Source organism: Phyllobates terribilis, unplaced genomic scaffold, assembly GCF_046119375.1.
Source record: "Phyllobates terribilis strain yellow unplaced genomic scaffold, ASM4611937v1 Scaffold_268__1_contigs__length_2594270, whole genome shotgun sequence".
In the NCBI taxonomy this organism is placed as follows: Eukaryota; Metazoa; Chordata; class Amphibia; order Anura; family Dendrobatidae; genus Phyllobates; species Phyllobates terribilis.
In genome coordinates, this window is record NW_027363028.1 from 1,675,260 (window position 1) to 1,696,876 (window position 21,617).

A 21,617-nucleotide genomic window follows, 5' to 3' on the forward strand; every position below is an offset into this window, starting at 1 on the left:
CCCAATAGGCAGCATAGGTTCCTAATAGGCAGGTAAAGGTCCCCAATAGGCAGGTAAATGTCCCCAATAGGCAAGTAAATGTCCCCAATAGGCAGCATAGGTTCCTAATACGTAGGTAAATGTTCCCAATAGGCAGCATAGGTCCCCAATAGGCAGGTAAATGTCCCCAATAGGCAGCATAGGTTCCTAATAGGCAAGTAAATGTTCCCAATAGGCAGCATAGGTCCCCAATAGGCAAGTAAATGTCCCCAATGGGCAGGTAAATGTTCCCAATAGGCAGGTAAATGTCCCCAATAGTCAAGTAAATCTCCCCAATAGGCAGGTAAATCTCCCCAATAGGCAGCATAGGTTCCTAATAGGCAGGTAGGCAGCATAGGTCCCCAATAGGCAGGTAAATGTCCCCTATAGGCAGCATAGGTCCCCAATAGGCAGGTAAAAGCCCCCAATAGGCAGGTAAATGTCCCCAATAGGCAGCATAGGTCCCTAATAGGCAGGTAAATGTCCCCAATAGGCAGGTAAATGTTCCCATAGGCAGGTAAATGTCCCCAATAGGCAGCATAGGTCCCCAATAGGCAGGTAAATGTCCCCAATAGGCAGCATAGGTCCCCAATAGGCAGGTAAATGTCCCCAATAGGCAGGTAAATGTTCCCATAGGCAGCATAGGTCCCCAATAGGCAGGTGAATGTCCCCAATAGGCAGCATAGGTCCCCAATAGGCAGGTAAATATCCCCAATAGGCAGCATAGGTCCCCAATAGGCAGGTAAATATCCCCAATAGGCAGCATAGGTCCTCAATAGGCAGCTAAATGTCCCCAATAGGCAGCATAGGTCCCCAATGGGCAGGTAAATGTCCCCAATAGGCAACATAGGTCCCCAATAGGCAGGTAAATATCCCAAATAGGCAGCATAGGTCCCCAACAGGCAGGTAAATTTCCCCAATAGGCAGGTAAATGTCCCCAATAGGCAGGTAAATGTCCCCAATAGACAGCATAGGTTCCTAATAGGCAGGTAAATGTCCCCAATAGGCAGGTTATATGTCCCCAATAGGCAGGTTATATGTCCCCAATAGGCAAGTTATATGTCCCCAATAGGCAGGTAAATGTTCCCAATAGGCAGGTAAGTGTCTCCAATAGGCAGGTAAATGTCCCCAATAGGCAGGTAAATGTCCCCAATAGGCAGCATAGGGCCGCAATAGGCAGGTAAATGTCCCTAATAGGCAGCATAGGTCCCCAATAGGCAGGTAAGTGTCACCAATAGGCAGGTAAGTGTCCCCATAGGCAGCATAGGTCCCCAATAGGCAGGTAAATATCCCCAATAGGCAGGATAGGTCCCCAATTGGCAGGTAAATGTCCCTAATAGGCAGCATAGGTCCCCAATAGGCAGGTAAGTGTCACCAATAGGCAGGTAAGTGTCCCCAATAGGCAGGTAAATGTCCCCAATAGGCAACATAGGTCCCTAATAGGCAGGTAAATGTTCCCAATAGGCAGGATAGGTCCCCAATAGGCAGGTAAATATCCCAAATTGGCAGCATAGGTCCCCAATAGGCAGGTAAATATATCCAACAGGCAGCATAGGTCCCCAATAGGCAGGTAAATATCCCCAATAGGCAGCATAGGTCCCCAATAGGCAGCATAGGTCCCTAATAGGCAGGTACATGTCCCCAATAGGCAGGTAAATGTCCCCAATAAGCATGTCAGACCGGATCCAGTGTTAAAAATAAAAAAAAATACCAGTACTCACCCATGTATCCCACTGCTCTGAATAGGCGCCTGCTCGATTCTGTCTACTTCTGGCACAGGCGCGTGACGTCATCACGTCGTCTCTGCTGTATACGGAGGGCAGCAAGTCTTCCGGAGTGGCAGCGCATCGCCTTTACTCGCGGCATCGTCGTTCCGCCCACGATTACAGGGCCCGCCGGCATTGAACTGTCGTCTGCTAAGCAGGACAGGCAGCGGCGGCAAAAACACCCGGCAGGCCGGATAAACCTCCTCGGCGGGCCGCATGTGGCCCGCGGGCCGTAGTTTGAGGACCCCTGTATTAAAGGATGATATGGAATTTGACCCAATTTCAATAGGGATTTCACGTATTTTATTTCAAGCTAGGAAACATATTGCATCCAAATGGATTAACCCCTCACCTCCAGAAATTAGTGAACTAAAAAATAGGATAAATCATATTATCAGATTAGAAAAAGGGGTATATAAAAAACAAGATTTAATGTTTATGGTCGGATACACCTGGAATGACATCAAGGGGGTTATTGTTGGAGAGACCATGACTTATGGGGGAGGGGGGTATTGGCGAGGTCTAATGTTTCATTGTAATGTGTATTGGAATTCCTTAAATGTGGTATGGGTAATATAGCACACCTATATGTGTATAGGATTATAATGTTTATTACAATATTATAGTTATATAAAAGATTTCAAGAATGTGGAATGTTAAGTGTAAGATATAGTAACTGCAAGTTATCAGATGGTAATGGGCAAGCTGAAAGCATATATAGGAGAGATGCATGTATGTCATCCCTATGGTATGTTATCTTATTATTATATGTACTGGTTTCTTGTTTTGTCAAAAAAAAAGATTATGAAAAAAAATCTCAAAAATATATTGGATTAAAAAAAAAAGATTAGGAAAAAGGCTTCTCCACTGTGTGGGTTCTCTGGTGCTTAACCAAAGCTGATTTATGGTTAAAACATTTCCCACATTCTGAACATGAAAAAGGCTTCTCCCCTGTGTGAGTTCTCTGGTGCTTAACCAAAGCTGATCTATCATTAAAACATTTCCCACATTCTGAACATGAAAAAGGCTTCTCCCCTGTGTGAGTTCTCTGATGCGTAATCAAAGCTGATTTATCATTAAAACATTTCCCACATTCTGAACATGAAAAAGGCTTCTCCCCTGTGTGAGTTCTCTGATGCGTAACCAAAGTTGATTTATCATTAAAACATTTCCCACATGCTGAACATGAAAAAGGCTTCTCCCCTGTGTGAGTTCTCTGGTGCTTAACCAAAGCTGATTTATCACAAAAACATTTTCCACATTCTGAACATGAAAAAGGTTTCTCCCCTGTGTGAGTTCTCTGATGCGTAACCAAAGCTGATTTATCATTAAAACATTTCCCACATTCTGAACATGAAAAAGGCTTCTCCCCTGTGTGAGTTCTGTGGTGCTTAACCAAAGCTGATTTGTCACGAAAACATTTTGCACATTCTGAACATGAAAAAGGCTTCTCCCCTGTGTGAATTTTCTGGTGGTTAACCAAAAATGATTTACGGTTAAAACATTTGCCACATTCTGAACATGAAAAAGGCTTCTCCCCTGTGTGAATTATCTGGTGCGTAACCAAAGCAGATTTATCGTAAAAACATTTCCCACATTCTGAACATGAAAAAGGCTTCTCCCCTGTGTGAATTTTCTGGTGGTTAACCAAAAATGATTTACGGTTAAAACATTTCCCACATTCGGAACATGAAAAAGGCTTCTCCCCTGTGTGAATTATCTGGTGCGTAACCAAAGCAGATTTATCGTAAAAACATTTCCCACATTCTGAACATGAAAAATGCTTCTCCCCTGTGTGAGTTCTCTCATGTTTGATAAGACTTGATTGCTGTACAAAACATTTCCCGCATTCTGAACATGAAAAAGGCTTCTCTCCTGTGTGGGTTCTCTGGTGGATATTAAGATGTGCTTTGTGGTTGAAAAATTTTTCACATTCTGAACAGGTAAAAGGCTTCTCCCCTGTGTGAATTCTCTTGTGATTAACCAAAGCTGATTTATGGTTAAAACATTTCTCACATTCTGAACAGGAAAAGGGCTTCTCCCCTGTGTGGGTTCTCTGGTGGTTATAAAGATGCGCTTTCCGGTTAAAACATTTCCCACATTCTGAACATGAAAAAGGCTTCTCCCCTATGTGAAGTCTCTGGTGCTTGACAAAATCTGATTTGTGGTTAAAACATTTCCCACATTTTGAACAAAAAAATCTATTGTCCGCTGTGTGTATTTTTTGATGTTTAAGAATAGACTTTTCGAGGGTACAACTATTTCCATTTTCTGAACGTGAAAATGACTTCTTTCCTTTATGAGCAGTTTGTTTTGTAATGCTTATTTTTTTATTTTGATTTTCCTTAGTAGTCGGTAATGAATCAGAAGACAGGACCTGTTTCATAGGATCAGATGACAGATCTTTGCTGTGAAGGGAAGATGGTATATCTGGAGTAATAGCATTCACTTCAATTGTATCCTGTGGGATTTCAAGATCATCCAATTTAAAAATTGAAGATGTCGGCTGTCCCTCTGATCTCCTGGTACAGTCATCTGCCAAGAAAAAAACAATTATTAATTTTGAATAAAATATCTTTAAAATTTATATTTTTGAACATTTCTACTTAAAACATCTGCAGAAATGACAAGTTATTGACAGAATGACAATTCACAGTCTAATAGAAAACCTCATAGGATGAACCAGTGGAGCGTGGTGTCCAACTGTTTGCTCATTCTGCCTCCAAAATATGGAATAAGAAGCCATCAAACAATGTTATGTAGGCAAAAATGATACCAATAAAAACTTCTTCTCATCCATAAACCAATGCAGCAAAATCCGCTTTCCCAAAGTCAGATCTCCCCCTCACTTCTGAGCCTTGCAGTGCGCCCAAACCACATTTAGCCTCCATGTATTTGGCATTACTATAGTGAGAAGAACCCACTTAATTTATGATGTGTCTCCTGGAGCAGAATCTGGGCACTATGTGTTGGGCAATAAAATGGCCAATGGGCAATTTTCACTCTCCACCATTCATTGTGTGCTAATTTCCGGAAAGTGCCTGTGGAGTCAAAATACTCACTACTCCTATAGATTAATTCACTGCGGGTTATAATTTCCAAAATGGAGTCACTTTATGGTGATTTCTACTACTCTGGTTTTCTGCCATTTTGTTATATTAAAGAAGTAGTCCAGCACTTTTTTTCAATTTCGCCAATGTATTTAACCTGTGCCCATAAATCTTTTTGTAATTACCTTCTGCTGTCCTTCTTGCCTGTGAGCGGCAATATCGCTGGCCGCCTACAAGCATTACATGACCCCCGGCTGCAGCCGGCTCTTTCTTCCACTGATATCACGTTAAGTGAGGCGTGGCATCAGTGACGTGGTCCCCACGGTGGATGCTGGGCTGTGGGCAGAGTTACCCCGCGCGTCACACCCAGAATCCACCGCGCGCTTTCACAATGAATGAGGAGAGGGAAAGTGCGTGGTGGATGCTGGGTGTGACGCGTGGGGTAACCCCGCCCACAGCCTAGCATTCACCGCGGGGACCATGTCACTGATGTCACGCCTCACGTGATGTCTGTAGGCGGCCAGTGATAGCGTCACTTACAGGCAAGAAGGACAGCAGAAGGTAATTACAAAAAGACTTATGGGCACAGGGTAAATACATTGGGGGACATTGGGGCAATTATAAAAAGTACTGGACAACTTCTTTAAGGTTTCTGTAAATAGTGTGTCCCATCTCCTTTGGGACCTGCTGCCCCAACGTCTCCATCTGTCACCAGGCGCCACCTTTATCATTCTGCAGGTGGCACTGGTGATGGAGGAGATGTCGGAACCAGAAGCTCTGGACGGCACAGGCTGTGTCCAGCCACTAAGATTAGGTAGCCTGGGACCTGTAGTACCATCCAGTCTGGCAGTATGGGTGTGTGTGCTGTCCAGCTGGAGTAATCTGCTTATTCCAATTGGAAAGCACCGCACCCTACTAAAGCTGGAAGCATATTGCCGGAAGCTGCCAGATCCAGCCTTGTTCTCCTCTGGTTCAGTCCTCTGTGCTCAGCTCCCGGCTTGTGGATTTGTTTCTTGTTGTGACCTCGGCCCGTTTACTGACTACTCTTGTGTCTTCTGATCTTGTATTTTCTCTGTCCCCCCTGTTTTGACCCGGTTACCTGACTATTCTTCTTGGGATTAAAGGGTGATGAGCAAGGCAAACCCTGGTATCTGGAAAATGGAGTAGATAGTGCCAAGCTTGTTTGTGGTAGCCATCTTTTGAGCTGCCAGGTGACCATGAACAGTGTCCCCAACACATTGTGTCTGCAAACTATTCTAGCAAGATCTGCATTCAAATAGCTAAATGTCGCTCCTTCCCTTCTTAACCTGCCATGTGCCCAGACAGTAGTGTACAACCGTATATAGGGGATTGTCGGATTCAAGAGAAGTTGGAAAATAATTTGTAAGGTCCATTTGTTTCCTATTATCCTTTGTGAAGAATTCCAAAGTTATCACCATATAAAGTGACACACATCAGATTAAGAAAATGGTGCCTGATAGGAACACAAAACTGGCTGCAGGAAGGGGTTAAATCAGAGTATTTTGGGCACTAACTACTGTAGTCAAAAACTGTGACTATAGACAATAACACATCTACTGAAATTATCAAACTCAACAGTCTCCATCAGTAAGTAGTGAGTAACTAGTGGTGAAACCTCTCTGAGGTCTAAACAATGATAAGGGCCAATATTTTCTGTGAGATGAGTTTCAAGAAGAAATAGTAGACATTGAAAGAGAACTTTGTATAATAGTGCAGAGCTGAGGTGTCTTAAATTTAGACCTCGGGCATTGGGAAGAGGTAATGGAGACCTTCTTTTAAAGACTAGAGAGTTACAGAGTCACATAACTGAGTCAGGCCGATCCCACCACAATAAAGCTATCATACAAAATGAACCTGTTAAAAAATACAGAATAAAAGATATGTTACATCCTCAACAACAATATATGTATCAGGGAAGAGAACTTCAAATCTAAACCAGAGTCACACTCATTTATGGTGGACCATTGGAGCTACTATGACTCCTGAGCACAAGAGTAGAGAAAGTATTAGCGCCCCCATTTCAGGAGAGATTGTGCAGTAATCTGAATTCCTTAGGATTGAAAAATAATGTAATTTATGACGTTGAGTGAATCCATGAAACCAGGGCCGGAGCCAACACATCTCCTGCAGGCGTGAATAAATGTATATTACAGCCATCAGCCACGCACAGCTTAGAGATATATCATGGCACAGGTGTGATGTTTTCTGTATAGTTTATCACTATCCTGTTTGAAGTTAGTTGGTTTAAAAAGAAATTGAAAAGTCAGGATAAAGGGAAACTCTGCTGTTATTGTACAGAAATTCACACTTGGCCCTCACTGCACAATTAATGTTGTCGATCATAAAAGTGAAGTTTGGCCAGAAAGGCTGGACCTGGTCTTGTAGGGACCATATGAGCACATTCAGCAGCACAGAAGGGAGAGAAGGTAGATTCATCCAATAAGATATCAGGGATCTAGGAAGCCAACAGCATCATTACCCTCCACTTTCTCTTCAACTGATTTTCTAACTTGTCAGCACATTCTAAGTACGCTGCCATTTGGTTTTGTATTTTACAAATCTGGACAGGTAAGGGTCAGCGTCTCCTAATCCCAGGGGGTAGGTGGATCCTCCAGGTTGTAAATTCTACAGAAAAGGTCTTTCACAATTACACAAAGTAATGTGAACATTTTTGGATGGAGGAGAATGTTGTGGTCTAGAGGTAAAATTGTGATCACACAATTGTGACACAACCGGACTACACCACCGATAAAGCAGCCACAGCCGGTGACTGAGAAGAATCTGTGACTTCTCTGCATTTAGTGGTTACTACTCACCTGGGTGGTCATATGTAGGAATCTCCTCTTTACACCGCTCACCACCCCTCACATATGTCTCTGTAGTATTAATATGGGTCAGATATTCACCCTGAAACAAATATTGTAAAAGTCACAGACAGATGGAGAAGTCACATCTATGATCAGCTCTAATCCTGTCATCTCCACCGTTCTCATTACACAAGTATAAAACATATAATAATGGTGGATAAAACAAGACTGAGCACAAGACCTTCACAGCCGTCTATACATCATAGGGGAGATCTCATGACACCTTCTCTCCATCTACCTGATGATCCTGAGGAACATTGGGATCTTCTTGTTTACAGTCATGTGGAAGAAGAGGACGGGGACATCTCTCTGGTGTTGTCCTCTTACTGGATAGATCTGGAGGAAACACATACAGGGACTGAATTCATTCTTTACATACAGATAATTATAGGCCGTGTGTATTTAGTCCTATTACCTGGTGATGTGAGGGGCTGGGGAACCTCCATCATGACGTCCTTGTACAGATCTTTGTGTCCTTCTAAATACTCCCACTCCTCCATGGAGAAATAGACAGCGGCATCCTGACACCTTATAGGAACCTGACACATACAATGATACCGTCATCCCCCCGATCCCTTCATAGAGTTACTGTATAATGTCCCAGCATTCCCAGCAGTGTCACCTCTCCAGTCAGCAGCTCAATCATCTTGTAGGCGAGTTCTAGGATCTTCTGGTCATTGATGTCCTCATGTATCAGGGGGTGAGGTGGAGGCCCCGTGATTGGGCTCAGGGGTCTTCCCCATCCCTCAGACACAGGGTCCTGACAGCGCCCACTAGAGGTCTTCTTCACTACTGTGTAATCCTGGTTATGGAGAGACACATTAATCTCACTCCAGACATTTCCAGAGTCCTCACCTCTCCAGTTCTGTCCATCTGTTATTCCCATAGATAAGAATGATGTAATGTGACGTCATCAGAATCTCTCACCTCTCCAGTAAGCCGGAAGAGGATCTCTATGGTGAGGTGCATTATCCTCTCCGCCATCTTCTTTCTGTCTCTATCCATTCTTCTCTAGGAAAATTATATAGATAAATTATTAGTATCTCATATTGTGGGAATCTGAGTGGATTGAAGATGAGTTGGTGTAAAATATTTACAATTCTGTGTAATAATAAAATTAATAGTAAGTGAATAATGGGCGCTCACTGCTTGTGGTGCTCAGGAGTAAAATAGTGAAACAGTCAAAAAATATATATATATTCCAGCAAACAAATTATCATGAAAATGATTTTTTTATTATGCAATGAAGCAAAGAAAGTTTTCTTAATTTTGATAGACCCCTAATGAAATCAGATATTTCCAACGTTTCGGCCTATCATAGGCCTTTCTCAAGGTGTCTGGTGTCTAGTGGATCCCAGTCTGCGGCAGAACGGCATCTGTGTGTATCGCCCAAAAACATTAATAGCATTGTGATGCCGGTATAAAGCAATAATGTGGTAGAGCTCTTCATACATCTTCAGGTCACACAGAGATACCGATGTGCTATCAGTTGGGATTACGGAAGTTATAAAATAATTCAGGTAATTTAACAATATAAAGAACGTAACAGACTTTATACAGCCAATAAAATATGTTAATGGTTTATTTGTATACTGTATATATTATCTATCATCTATCTATCATCTATTATCTATCTATTATCTATCTATTATCTACCGTCGATCTATTATCTATATATCATCTATCTATCTATTATCTATATCTCTATCATCTATTTAACTATCTATTATCTATCCATTTACCTATTATCTATCTATTATCTATCATCCATCTATTATCTATCTATCTATTATCTATCTAATATCTATCATATTATTTATCTATCTATTATCTATCTATCTATATCATCTATCTATTCTCTATCTATCAATTATCTATCATCTATTTATCATCTATCATCTATCTATCCATATATCTATCTATAATCTATCATCTATCTATCATCTCTCTATTATCTATCATCTATGTATTTATCATATATCTATTATCTATCTATTATCTATCATCTATATATTATATATCTATTTTCTATCTATTATCTATCTATCCATATATATAATATATGTATTATCTATCTATCTATCTATCTATCATATATCTACACATATATATCTACATATATATATATATATACAGTCATATGAAAAAGTTTGGGCACCCCTATTAATCTTAAGCTTAATGTTTTATAAAAATTTGTGTTTTTGCAACAGCTATTTCAGTTTGATATATGTAATAACTGTTGGACACAGTAATGTTTCAGTCTTGAAATGAGGTTTATTGTACTAACAGAAAATGTGCAATCTGCATTCAAACAAAATTTGACAGGTGCATAAGTATGGGCACCCTTATCATTTTCTAGTTTTAAATACTCCTACCTACTTTTTACTGACTTACTAAAGCACTATTTTTGGTTTTGTAACCTCATTGAGCTTTGAACTTCATAGCCAGGTGTATGCAGTCATGACAAAAGCTACTTAAAGTGGCCACTTGCAAGTTGTTCTCCTGTTTGAATCTCCTCTGAAGAGTGGCATCATGGGCTCCTCAAAACAACTGTCAAATGATCTGAAAACAAAGATTATTCAACATAGTTGTTCAGGGGAAGGATACAAAAAGCTGTCTCAGAGATTTAACCTGTCAGTTTCCACTGTGAGGAACATAGTAAGGAAATGGAAGAACACAGGGACAGTTCTTGTTAAGGCCAGAAGTGGCAGGCCAAGAAAAACATCAGAAAGGCAGAGAAGAAGAATGGTGAGATCAGTCAAGGACAATCCTCAGACCACCTCCAGAGAGCTGCAGCATCAACTTGCTGCAGATGGTGTCACTGTGCATCGGTCAACTATACAACCTACTTTGCACAAGGAGAAGCTGTATGGGAGAGTGATGCGAAAGAAGCCGTTTCTGCAAGCACGCCACAAACAGAGTCGGCTGAGGTATGCGAAAGCACATTTGGAGAAGCCAATTTCTTTTTGGAAGAAGGTCCTGTGGACTGATGAAACCAAGATTGAGTTGTTTGGTCATACAAAAAGGCGTTATGCATGGCGACAAAAAAACACAGCATTCCAAGAAAAACACTTGCTACCCACAGTAAAATTTGGTGGAGGTTCCATCATGCTTTGGGGCTGTATGGCCAATGCCGGCACCGGGAATCTTGTTAAAGTTGAGGGACGCATGGATTCCACTCAGTATCAGCAGATTCTTTACAATAATGTTCAAGAATCAGTGATAAAGTTGAAGTTACGCAGGGGATGGATCTTTCAGCAAGACAATGATCCAAAACACCGCTCCAAATCTACTCAGGCATCCATGCAGAGGAACAATTACAATGTTCTGCAATGGCCATCCCAGTCCCCCGACCTGAATATCATTGAACATCTGTGGGATCATTTGAAGAGGGCTGTCCATGCTCGGCGACCATCAAACTTAACTGAACTGGAATTGTTTTGTAAAGAGGAATGGTCAAAAATACCTTCATCCAGGATCCAGGAACTCATTAAAAGCTACAGGAATCGACTAGAGGCTGTTATTTTTGCAAAAGGAGGATCTACTAAATATTAATGTCACTTTTCTGGTGAGGTGCCCATACTTATGCACCTGTCAAATTTTGTTTGAATGCAGATTGCACATTTTCTGTTAGTACAATAAACCTCATTTCAAGGCAGAAACATTACTGTGTCCAACAGTTATTACATATATCAAACTGAAATAGCTGTTGCAAAAACACCAATTTTTATAAAACAATAAGCTTAAGATTAATAGGGGTGCCCAAACTTTTTCATATAACTGTATATATATATGCAAAAGACACCAAGGATATAGCCACATATATATAAGGGTTTTTCAGCAAGGACCAGTTGGTCAGTGTAAAATACCCATAGTATCACAAGTTGTGTGCTATATGGACATGCAATATGAATGGCAGACCATTCGGTTAAAACACACAGCAACCGAGAGAATCACCGAACGTGGGGTCCAATAATGAGCATGACATTTTGGAATCCATAAATAAAAAACCTTTATTACAAAAATGGTTACAATGGCACAACAAGCACAAGAATGCCCACATTCAGAATGGTAAATCAAGAACCAGTATATCAAATACCAAATATGCATAAAAACAATATCTATACAACGAATGAGAAAAATAGAGGCGAGGACCGCCAACCCATATGTAATATAATGACCTATCATTACCCCCTGACGAAGGACTTTGCGTCCGAAACGCGCGTCGGGGAGCGCTCCACATTCAGTTCCTGGACTGCCTATCAGGTATATTATGCCGCTTTACTTCCTTTTTCTCCCATTATGAGACCTTTACAACTACTCCCCTTTACATTTGTGGTGGCCCCTCTTTAGGTGCTTTTACATTCAGCAACATAGCAACATTATTTTCTGTGTCCGTCTGGTGTGCATGTCCTCTAACACCAGCACATGCTTTACATTATATGTTATTGTTATATTATATATTTCTTGCATAACTGGTGGGCACATTGCACTAGATAGTGTGCATCTTAATTGGCGCCTCCTTTCATCTACACATAATATTTGTTCATATCTTTCGCTATGATGTTGTAATGATAGGTCATTATATTACATATGGGTTGGCGGTCCTCGCCTCTATTTTTCTCATTCGTTGTATAGATATTGTTTTTATGCATATTTGGTGTTTGATGTACTAGTTCTTGATTTACCATTCTGAATGTGGGCATTCTTGTGCTTGTTGTGCCATTGTAACCATTTTGTAATAAAGGTTTTTTATTTATGGATTCCAAAATGTCATGCTCATTATTGGACCCCATATATATATATATATATATATATATATATATATACAGTGCCTACAAGTAGTATTCAACCCCCTGCAGATTTAGCTGGTTGACACATGCGGAATTAACTTGGCATTGTGACATTTGTACTGTAGATCAGCCTGGAAGTGGGAAATGCACTGCAGCAAATTTTTTTTTTTTTTTTTTTTTTAAAACGTTAAAAGTTAATTCAGAGTGTCATTTATTATTCAACCCCTCAAACCACAAGAATTCTGTTTGGTCCCCCTAAAGTAGTAAGAAGTAGTTCAGGCACCAAGAATAATGAGCTTCACATGTGTGGATTAAAGATCTCTTTTGCCAGCCTTTTCTGACTATTTAAGACCCTCCCCAAACTTGTGAACAGCACTCAGACATGGTCAACATGGGAATGACAAAGGAGCATTCCAAGGCCATCAGAGACAAGATCGTGGAGGGTCACAAGGCTGGCAAGGGGTACAAAACCCTTTCCAAGGAGTTGGGCTTACCTGTCTCCACTGTTGGGAGCATCATCCGTAAGTGGAAGGCTTATGGAACTACTGTTAGCCTTCCACGGCCTGGACAGCCTTTGAAAGTCTCCTCCCGTGCCGAGGCCAGGCTTGTCCGAAGAGTCAAGGCTAACCAAAGGACAACAAGGAAGGAGCTCCGGGAAGATCTCATGGCAGTGGGGACATTGGTTTCAGTCAATACCATAAGTAACGTACTCCACCGCAATGGTCTCCGTTCCAGACGAGCCCGTAAGGTACCTTTACTTTCAAAGCGTCATGTCAAGGCTCGTCTACAGTTTGCTCATGATCACTTGGAGGACTCTGAGACAGACTGGTTCAAGGTTCTATGGTCTGATGAGACCAAGATCGAGATCTTTGGTGCCATCCACACACGTGACGTTTGGAGACTGGGTGGCACTGCATACGACCCCAAGAATACCATCCCTACAGTCAAGCATGGTGGTGGCAGCATCATGCTGTGGGGCTGTTTCTCAGCCAAGGGGCCTGGCCATCTGGTCCGCATCCATGGGAAGATGGATAGCACGGCCTACCTGGAGATTTTGGCAAAGAACCTCCACTCCTCCATCAAGGATCTTAAGATGGGTCGTAATTTCATCTTCCAACAAGACAATGACCCAAAGCACACAGCCAAGAAAACCAAGGCCTGGTTCAAGAGGGAAAAAGTCAAGGTGTTGGAGTGGCCTAGTCAGTCTCCTGACCTTAACCCAATTGAAATCTTGTGGAAGGAGCTCAAGAATAAAGTCCACATGAGACACCCAAAGAACCTAGATAACTTGGAGAAGATCTGCATGGAGGAGTGGGCCAAGATAACTCCACAGACCTGTGCCGGCCTGATCAGGTCTTATAAAAGACGATTATTAGCTGTAATTGCAAACAAGGGTTATTCCACAAAATATTAAACATAGGGGTTGTATAATAATTGACCCACACTTTTATGTTTAAAATTTATTAAAATTCAACTGAGCAACATAACTTTTTGGTTTGTAAGATTTATGCTTCTGTTCATAAATCCTACTCTCGTTTGCAGTTTGAAGGCTCTAACTTATTTGCATCTTATCAAACCAGCTAAATCTGCAGGGGGTTGAATACTACTTGTAGGCACTGTATATGTATTATCTATCTATCTATAATCTATCATCTATCTATTATATATCATCTATCTATTTATCATCTATCTATTACCTATCATATATCTATTATCTAAATCTATCTATTTATCATCTGTCTATCATCCATGTATTTATCATATATGTATTATCTATCTATTATCTATCTTTCTATCTATCCCATATTATCTATATCTCTATTTATCTATTATCTCTCAATCAATTATCTATCTATCAATTACCTGCAGGTTAATATTATAATGCAGACCTGGGCAAAGTGTGGGCCCCGGGCCTCACTCGGCCCTCTGGCTGTTCCCTTCTGGTCCAAGACAGCATAGGGGCTGATAACAGTGGTCCACGGGCCGCACCGTGCCCTATTCCACCCAACCGCCGACTCCATCCGCGGTGAATCTCCATCCGCGGTGAATGCACTGGTGGAGGAGGGGCCGCCAGCCCCTTCTTCCACCGATCAGCATGAGAAACAGCTGATGTGATGATGTCATTTCATCGCGTCAGCTGTACATGCTGGACAAGGTGAGGCTATGGGGTCTCGTGCTGGACATGGGAAGGCTTTGGGGGTCTCATGCTGAACATGGGGATGCTATGGGGGTCTCGTGCTTGACATGAGAAGGCTATGGGGGTCTCATACTGGACATGGAGAGGCTATGGGGGTCTCATGCTGGACATGGGGAAGTTATGAGGGGTTCATACAGTATATAGGGAGGCTATGGGGGTTTCATTCTGGACATGGGGAGGATATGGGGATCTCATGTTGGACATGGGGAGGCTATGGGGATCTCGTGCTGGACATGGGAAGGCTATGGGGGGTCTCATGCTGGACTTGGGGATGCTATGGGGGTCTCATACTGGACATGGAGAGGCTATGGGGGTCTCATGCTGGACATGGGGAAGTTATGAGGGGTTCATACTGTATATAGGGAGGCTATGGGGGTTTCATTCTGGACATGGGGAGGCTATAGGGGACTCATGCTGGAAATGCAGAGGCTATGGGGGTCTCGTGCTAGACATGGGGAGGCTATGGGGGTCTCATGCTGGAAATACAGAGGCTATGGGGATCTCATGCTGGATATGGGGAGGCTATGGGGGTCTCATGCTGAACATGGGAATGCTATGGGGATCTCATGCAGGACATGGGGAGGCTATGGGGGTCTCATGCTGGACATGGGGAAGCTATGGGGGTTCATACTGTATATAGGGAGGCTGTGGGGGTCTCATTCTGGACATGGGCAGGCTATAGGGAACTCATGCTGAACATGGGGAGGCTATGGGGGTCTCATGCTGTTTATGTACAAAAAGGAGGACCACTGAGTTGGGTTACAAATCCCTCCATATACCTATAGGTTATCTCCAAAACAACACCAAATGGGATTTAATCGTAAAAATATTAACTTTATTGAAAAATATTGATTATACAAAAAATTAATTACTCTCAAATATGAATAAGTAAATGATGGGGGAGGAGTTACAGGGAGGGGGAGGGCAGCTAGAGAAGAAAAACAGGGTAGCATGGAAGAACCCTGCAAAGAGACTTATATCCCCTATGTAACAATCAATAAATAATGATTGTTAACCTTTTCAGCCAGCCACAAAATATAAGAAAATTAATTAAAGAAAGTCTGCGATGACATATGTATATGTCTCATGGCTATTAATATAAAAATCCAAATATACACCCAAACAGACGTCCCTTCATCAGGAGGTCACAGAGAAAGTATTCCATCAATGGGCACTGGAGTGATATATCATATGATAGCTCTCCCTATAGACAGTGTACAATCCAATGATAAAGATTTAAAGATATAGTGATGGACTATAGTCTAAAAATGGGTAGCAGATACATATCCCCAGAACTTCTTCCACGCCGCCACTAACCTTCCCAGCATGGCCCAAGGTAATGGAGTTATAATACTACTTACTTTGCGCGATGTGCATGTGTCTCTTGCACATGTAACCCTTGGTCTAATTGACTTATTCACAGAATGTAGAGAGGAGAGGACTGTATCCACACAGATACAGAGGACTGTATCAACACAGATACAGAGAACTGTATTCACACAGATACAGAGGACTGTATCCACACAGATATAGAGGACTGTATCCACACAGATATAGAGGACTGTATCCACACAGATACAGAGGACTTTATCCACACAGATACAGAGGACTTTATCCACACAGATACAGAGGACTGTATCCACACAGATAGAGAGGACTGTATCCACACAGATACAGAGGACTGTATCCACACAGATACAGAGGACTGTATCCACACAGATACAGAGGACTTTATCCACACAGATACAGAGGACTGTATCCACACAGATATAGAGGACTGTATCGATACAGAGGACTGTATCCACAAAGATACAGAGGACTGTATCCACACAGATACAGAGGACTGTATCCACACAGATATAGAGGACTTTATCCACACAGATACAGAGGACTGTATCCACACAGATACAGAGGACTGTATCCACACAGATATAGAGGACTGTATCCACACAGATACAGAGTACTGTATTCACACAGATACAGAGGACTGTATCCACACAGATATAGAGGACTGTATCCACACAGATATAGAGGACTGTATCCACACAGATACAGAGGACTGTATCCACAAAGATACAGAGGACTGTATCCACACAGATACAGAGGACTGTATCCACAAAGATACAGAGGACTTTATCCACACAGATACAGAGGACTGTATCCACACAGATACAGAGGACTGTATCCACACAGATATAGAGGACTGTATCCACACAGATACAGAGGACTGTATTCACACAGATACAGAGGACTGTATCCACACAGATACAGAGGACTGTATCCACACAGATACAGAGGACTGTATCCACACAGATACAGAGGGCTGTATCCACAAAGATACAGAGGACTTTATCCACAGAGATACAGAGGACTGTATTCACACAGATACAAAGGACTTTATTCACACAGATACAGAGGACTTTATCCACACAGATACAGAGGACTGTATCCACACAGATACAAAGGACTGTATCCACACAGATACAGAGGACTTTATCCACATAGATACAGAGGACTTTATCCACACAATACAGAGGACTTTATCCACACAGATACAGAGGACTGTATCCACACAGATACAGAGGACTGTATCCACACAGATACAGAGGACTTTATCCACACAGATACAGAGGACTTTATCCACACAGATATAGAGGACTTAAAGGCAAGAGGAGATCGCATGTAGCGATGCCCAAATATTTGAACAGCCACAGTCACACAAAGGCGACGGTGGGAAAATGTCACAAGAGGTGGACGATGATGAGACACATTTGTCAGAAAGTCAGGAGGAGGACCAGGGTGCGGAAGTGGAAGACGAGGCTGTGGATGAATTAGTAAATGACTCAACCTGGTAGGAGTACATGCAGAGCGAGGCCAGCAGCACACAGGGAGGGGGGGGGAGGCAGAGTACCCCAACAGGCAAGAAGAAGCAGTGTGGTGGCCGCAGACAGAAGCAGGCAACCGTTCCCCATAACACCAACACAAAGGAAGTTGCCAGTACAACTGTTAGGTCTTCCCGAGTCTGGTTGTTTTTTAAAGACTCTGCCGATAACCCCAAAAAGGCCATTTGCATCACCTGCCAGGCCAGCATCAGCAAATGCTGCACATAACACATCTGCATCTCTGGCTGCTGTGGGCCTAAAAGGGGGCAAACTTATGGTGTGGCACCCATGCTCCCCTGACCTCTACCCCATTGAGAACCTCTGGAGCATCATCAAAAGGAGTGTCTATGATGGCGGGAGGCAGCTCACATCTAAGCAAGAGCTCTGGGAGGGTATTCTGTCCTCATGCAAAACAATTGAAGTAGAAACCATCCAAAACCTGACAAATTCAATGGACGAGAGAGTTCAGAAGCTCCTTTCGAACAAGCGGTCCTAAGTGCAAATGTAACATCACCTAGAATAAAGTTTTGAGTTGAAAACTGTTTGATTTCAGTTTGTAATAACCTACTAATGCTTATAATTTCAAAAATGACCATTTTTTTGTTCTTTATTAAAATGAAAAGGTTGAAAACTCTGCTGTGCATAATAATTTGGAACATGCATTTCGAGTGCAGTTTGAGTGTTTTATTTTTTAAAATATACTGTTATCATAGGCAGTTTGTACAAAAACCGTTCAATTGTACTCTAATAGTTATTTGACTGGAAAATTATAATGACTGCAATTCATATAGGTAATTTGGGAAAATCTGAGAAAATATTATTTGCATACTAATTTGGAACACAGTGTAGAATAGACAATAGATGATAATTATTGGTAATTATCAAGACACACTCAATAAAAGGAGTGGTTCTGCAGGTGGGGACCACAGACCACATCTCAGTACCAATGCTTTATGGCTGATGTTTTGGTCACTTTTGAATGTTGGTTGTGCTTTCACACTCGCGGTAGCACGAGATGGACTCTCCAACCCACAGAAGTTGCTCAGGTAGTGCAGCTCATCCAGGACGGCACATCAATGCAAGCTGTGGCAAGAAGGTTTGCTGTGTCTGTCAGCGTAGTGTCCAGAGGCTGGAGGCGCTATCAGGAGACAGGCCAGTACACCAGGAGACATGGAGGAGGCCGTAGGAGGGAAACAACCCAGCAGCAGGAACGCTACCTCCGCCTTTGTGCAAGGAGGAACAGGAGGAGCACTGCCAGAGCCCTGCAAAATGACCTCCAGCAGGCCACAAATGTGCATGTGTCTGCACAAAGTTAGAAACCGACTCCATGAGGGTGGTATGAGGGCCCGACATCCACAGATAGGGGTTGTGCTCACAGCCCAACACCGTGCAGGACGCTTGGCATTTGCCACAGAACACCAGGATTGGCAAAGTCACCACTGGCATCCTGTGCTCTTCACAGATGAAAGCAGGTTCACACTGAGCACATGTGACAGACATGACAGAGTCTGGAGACGCCGTGGAGAGCGATGTGCTGCCTGCAACATCCTTCAGCATGACAGGCTTGGCAGTGGGTCAGTAATAGTGCGGGGTGGCATTTCTTTTGAGGGCCGCACAGCCCTCCATGTGCTCGCCAGAGTTAGCCTGACTGCCATTAGGTAGTCGAGATGAGATCCTCAGACCCCTTGTGAGACCATATGCTGGTGCGGTTGGCCCTGGGTTCCTCCTAATGCAGGACAATGCCAAACCTCATGTGGCTGGAATGTGTCAGCAGTTCCTGCAAGATGAAGCCATTGAAGCTATGGACTGGCCCGTCCGTTCCCCAGACCTGAATCCGATTGAGCACATCTGGAACATCATGTCTCGCTCCATCCACCGTCACGTTGCACCACAGACTGTCCAGGAGTTGGCAGATGCTTTAGTCCAGGTCTAGGAAATCCCACAGGAGACCATCCGCAACCTCATCAGGAGCATGCCCAGGTGTTGTAGGGAGGTCATACAGGCATGTGGAGGCCACACACAATACTGAGCCTCATTTTGACTTGTTTAAAGGACATTACATCAAAGTTGGATCAGCCTGTAGTGTGTTTTTCCACTTTAATTTTGGGAGTGACTCCAAATCCAGGCCTCCATTGGTTAATAAATTTGATTTCCATTGATGATTTTTATGTGATTTTGTTGTCAGCACATTCAACTTTGTACAGAACAAAGTATTCAATGAAAATATTTCATTCATTCATTCAGATCTAGGATGTGTTATTTGAGTGTGTTTGGGCAGTGTATAAGATAATTCACATAAATAAATATAAGGAAAATTCCCCACTACCACAGAATGTGCGCATGGAAAGAGGAATGGTCCTCGGTAAAACACAGTAAGTATCAGTATTTTGATAGACACAGTGGCCTTTTCACCCTCTATATATATTCCATATAGGGATCTAATTATAAGTATTTCTACCTACCTATATGGGACATTTATCGAATATATATTGTATATCCCATTTTAGGCATTCAATCACTAGCACTTTATTCCACTCTTTTGGGGTGCCTTTTTATACTTATTTATTTATTCACTTGTACTTTATCATCTGCGGCTGGTACATATCATACATATATATTTTGTGTCTGTGCATTTTTCTGAGTTTTCATGCTATGGTGCTTCCTGCAAACTTATACTTTTGTGTATAAGTGATTTTTTTTCCGGATTGCCACCTGGAATTGTGTCCTTTTTTCTCCCACCCTGATATGTTACAACTTGACCCAATAAAATTAAGATTTTGATGGCTTACTTTGGATTCTTGATCTCTGTGTTTTTTTCGTCCTTTGTGCTTCCCTCAGGGAACTTATCTAGATGTGTGGTGAGCACCCTGAACCCACAGGTGCTTTACAGAAGTTTATTGAGCCATAAAAATAAAATGTTCACATTTTTCCAACAAAAATGTTTTTCAGCCTCCAATCTTGCATTTTCATAAGGGAAGCAGGAGAAATTGCACCATGCAGTTTGTTGTTCAATTTCTCCTGAGTAAGCAGATACCCCATATGTGGGAGAAAACCACTGTTTGGGTGCACGGCAGGGTTTGGAAGGGAAGGAGCGCCATTTCACTTTTTGAATGTAAAATTTGCTTGAATAATTAGCGGACGCCATGTTGCATTTGAGGAGCCCCTGATGTGCCTAAACAGTAGAAACCCCCCACAAGTGACCCCATTTTAGAAACTACACCATTCAAGGATTTTATCAAGGGGTATAGTGAACATTTTGAACCCAGACGTACGACACAGAATTTTGATAACATTAGGTCATCATATTGAATAAGTTGTCATTAGTCTTGAGCGCAAGTGCTCGCTACTTGAGTTTGCATAGGGTACTCGGGCATGCACCAAGTATCGCGGGTCCTCAAGTGACATGCTCGAGTCCCCGCCCCGCATCTTTCACTGTTATTAGACACCCAAAAAAAAACATGCGGTTATCGCTCGTGCATGGCAAACAATCACCGCAATTTTTTTTTGGCTGTATAACAGCTGCAAAATATATGGGGTGGAGACTCAAGCATGTCACTCGAGCACCTGCGATACTCGGTGCATGCCCAAGCATCCGATGCAAACTCAAGTAGCGAGCACTTGTACTCAACACTAGTCGCCATATCGTCATTTTTTTTCTTTACTTTTGAAAAAATACCAACCCCAACACAACCCTAACCCCAATCTTAATACAAACCCAACCCTAGCACAACCCTAACCTTAGCCCAACTGTAACCTTAGCACAACCCTAACCCTAGCCCAACCCTAACTCTAACACAACCCTAACCCTAGCCCAACCTTTACTCTAACCCTAACCCTAACACTAGCACAACCCTAACCATAGTTTCTTTTTTACGCTGTTCCTCATGTGGTATAAGTGATTAGACGACTTTATTCTTTGGGTTGGTGCGATTACAGCGATGCCAGACTCATATCGGGTTTTTATGATTGACAGATGTCACACACTAAAAAAACATTTTTTTTTCAAAGACTAATTTTTGCATT

At 42.3% G+C, this 21,617-nt stretch overlaps 1 protein-coding gene across 1 annotated transcript in view; it reads right to left on the bottom strand.

Moving 5' to 3' along the window:
* Positions 1–2,142: 2,142 nt before the first annotated feature.
* The window catches only part of LOC141219417 (uncharacterized), a 61,233-nt gene continuing 41,758 nt past the window's right edge, over positions 2,143–21,617 (bottom strand). The window contains exon 4 of the mRNA XM_073666135.1: positions 2,143–3,941. Within this exon, the coding sequence (XP_073522236.1) occupies positions 2,632–3,941 (1,310 nt within the window). The 3' untranslated portion in view covers positions 2,143–2,631. The remainder of the gene's footprint in view (positions 3,942–21,617) is intronic.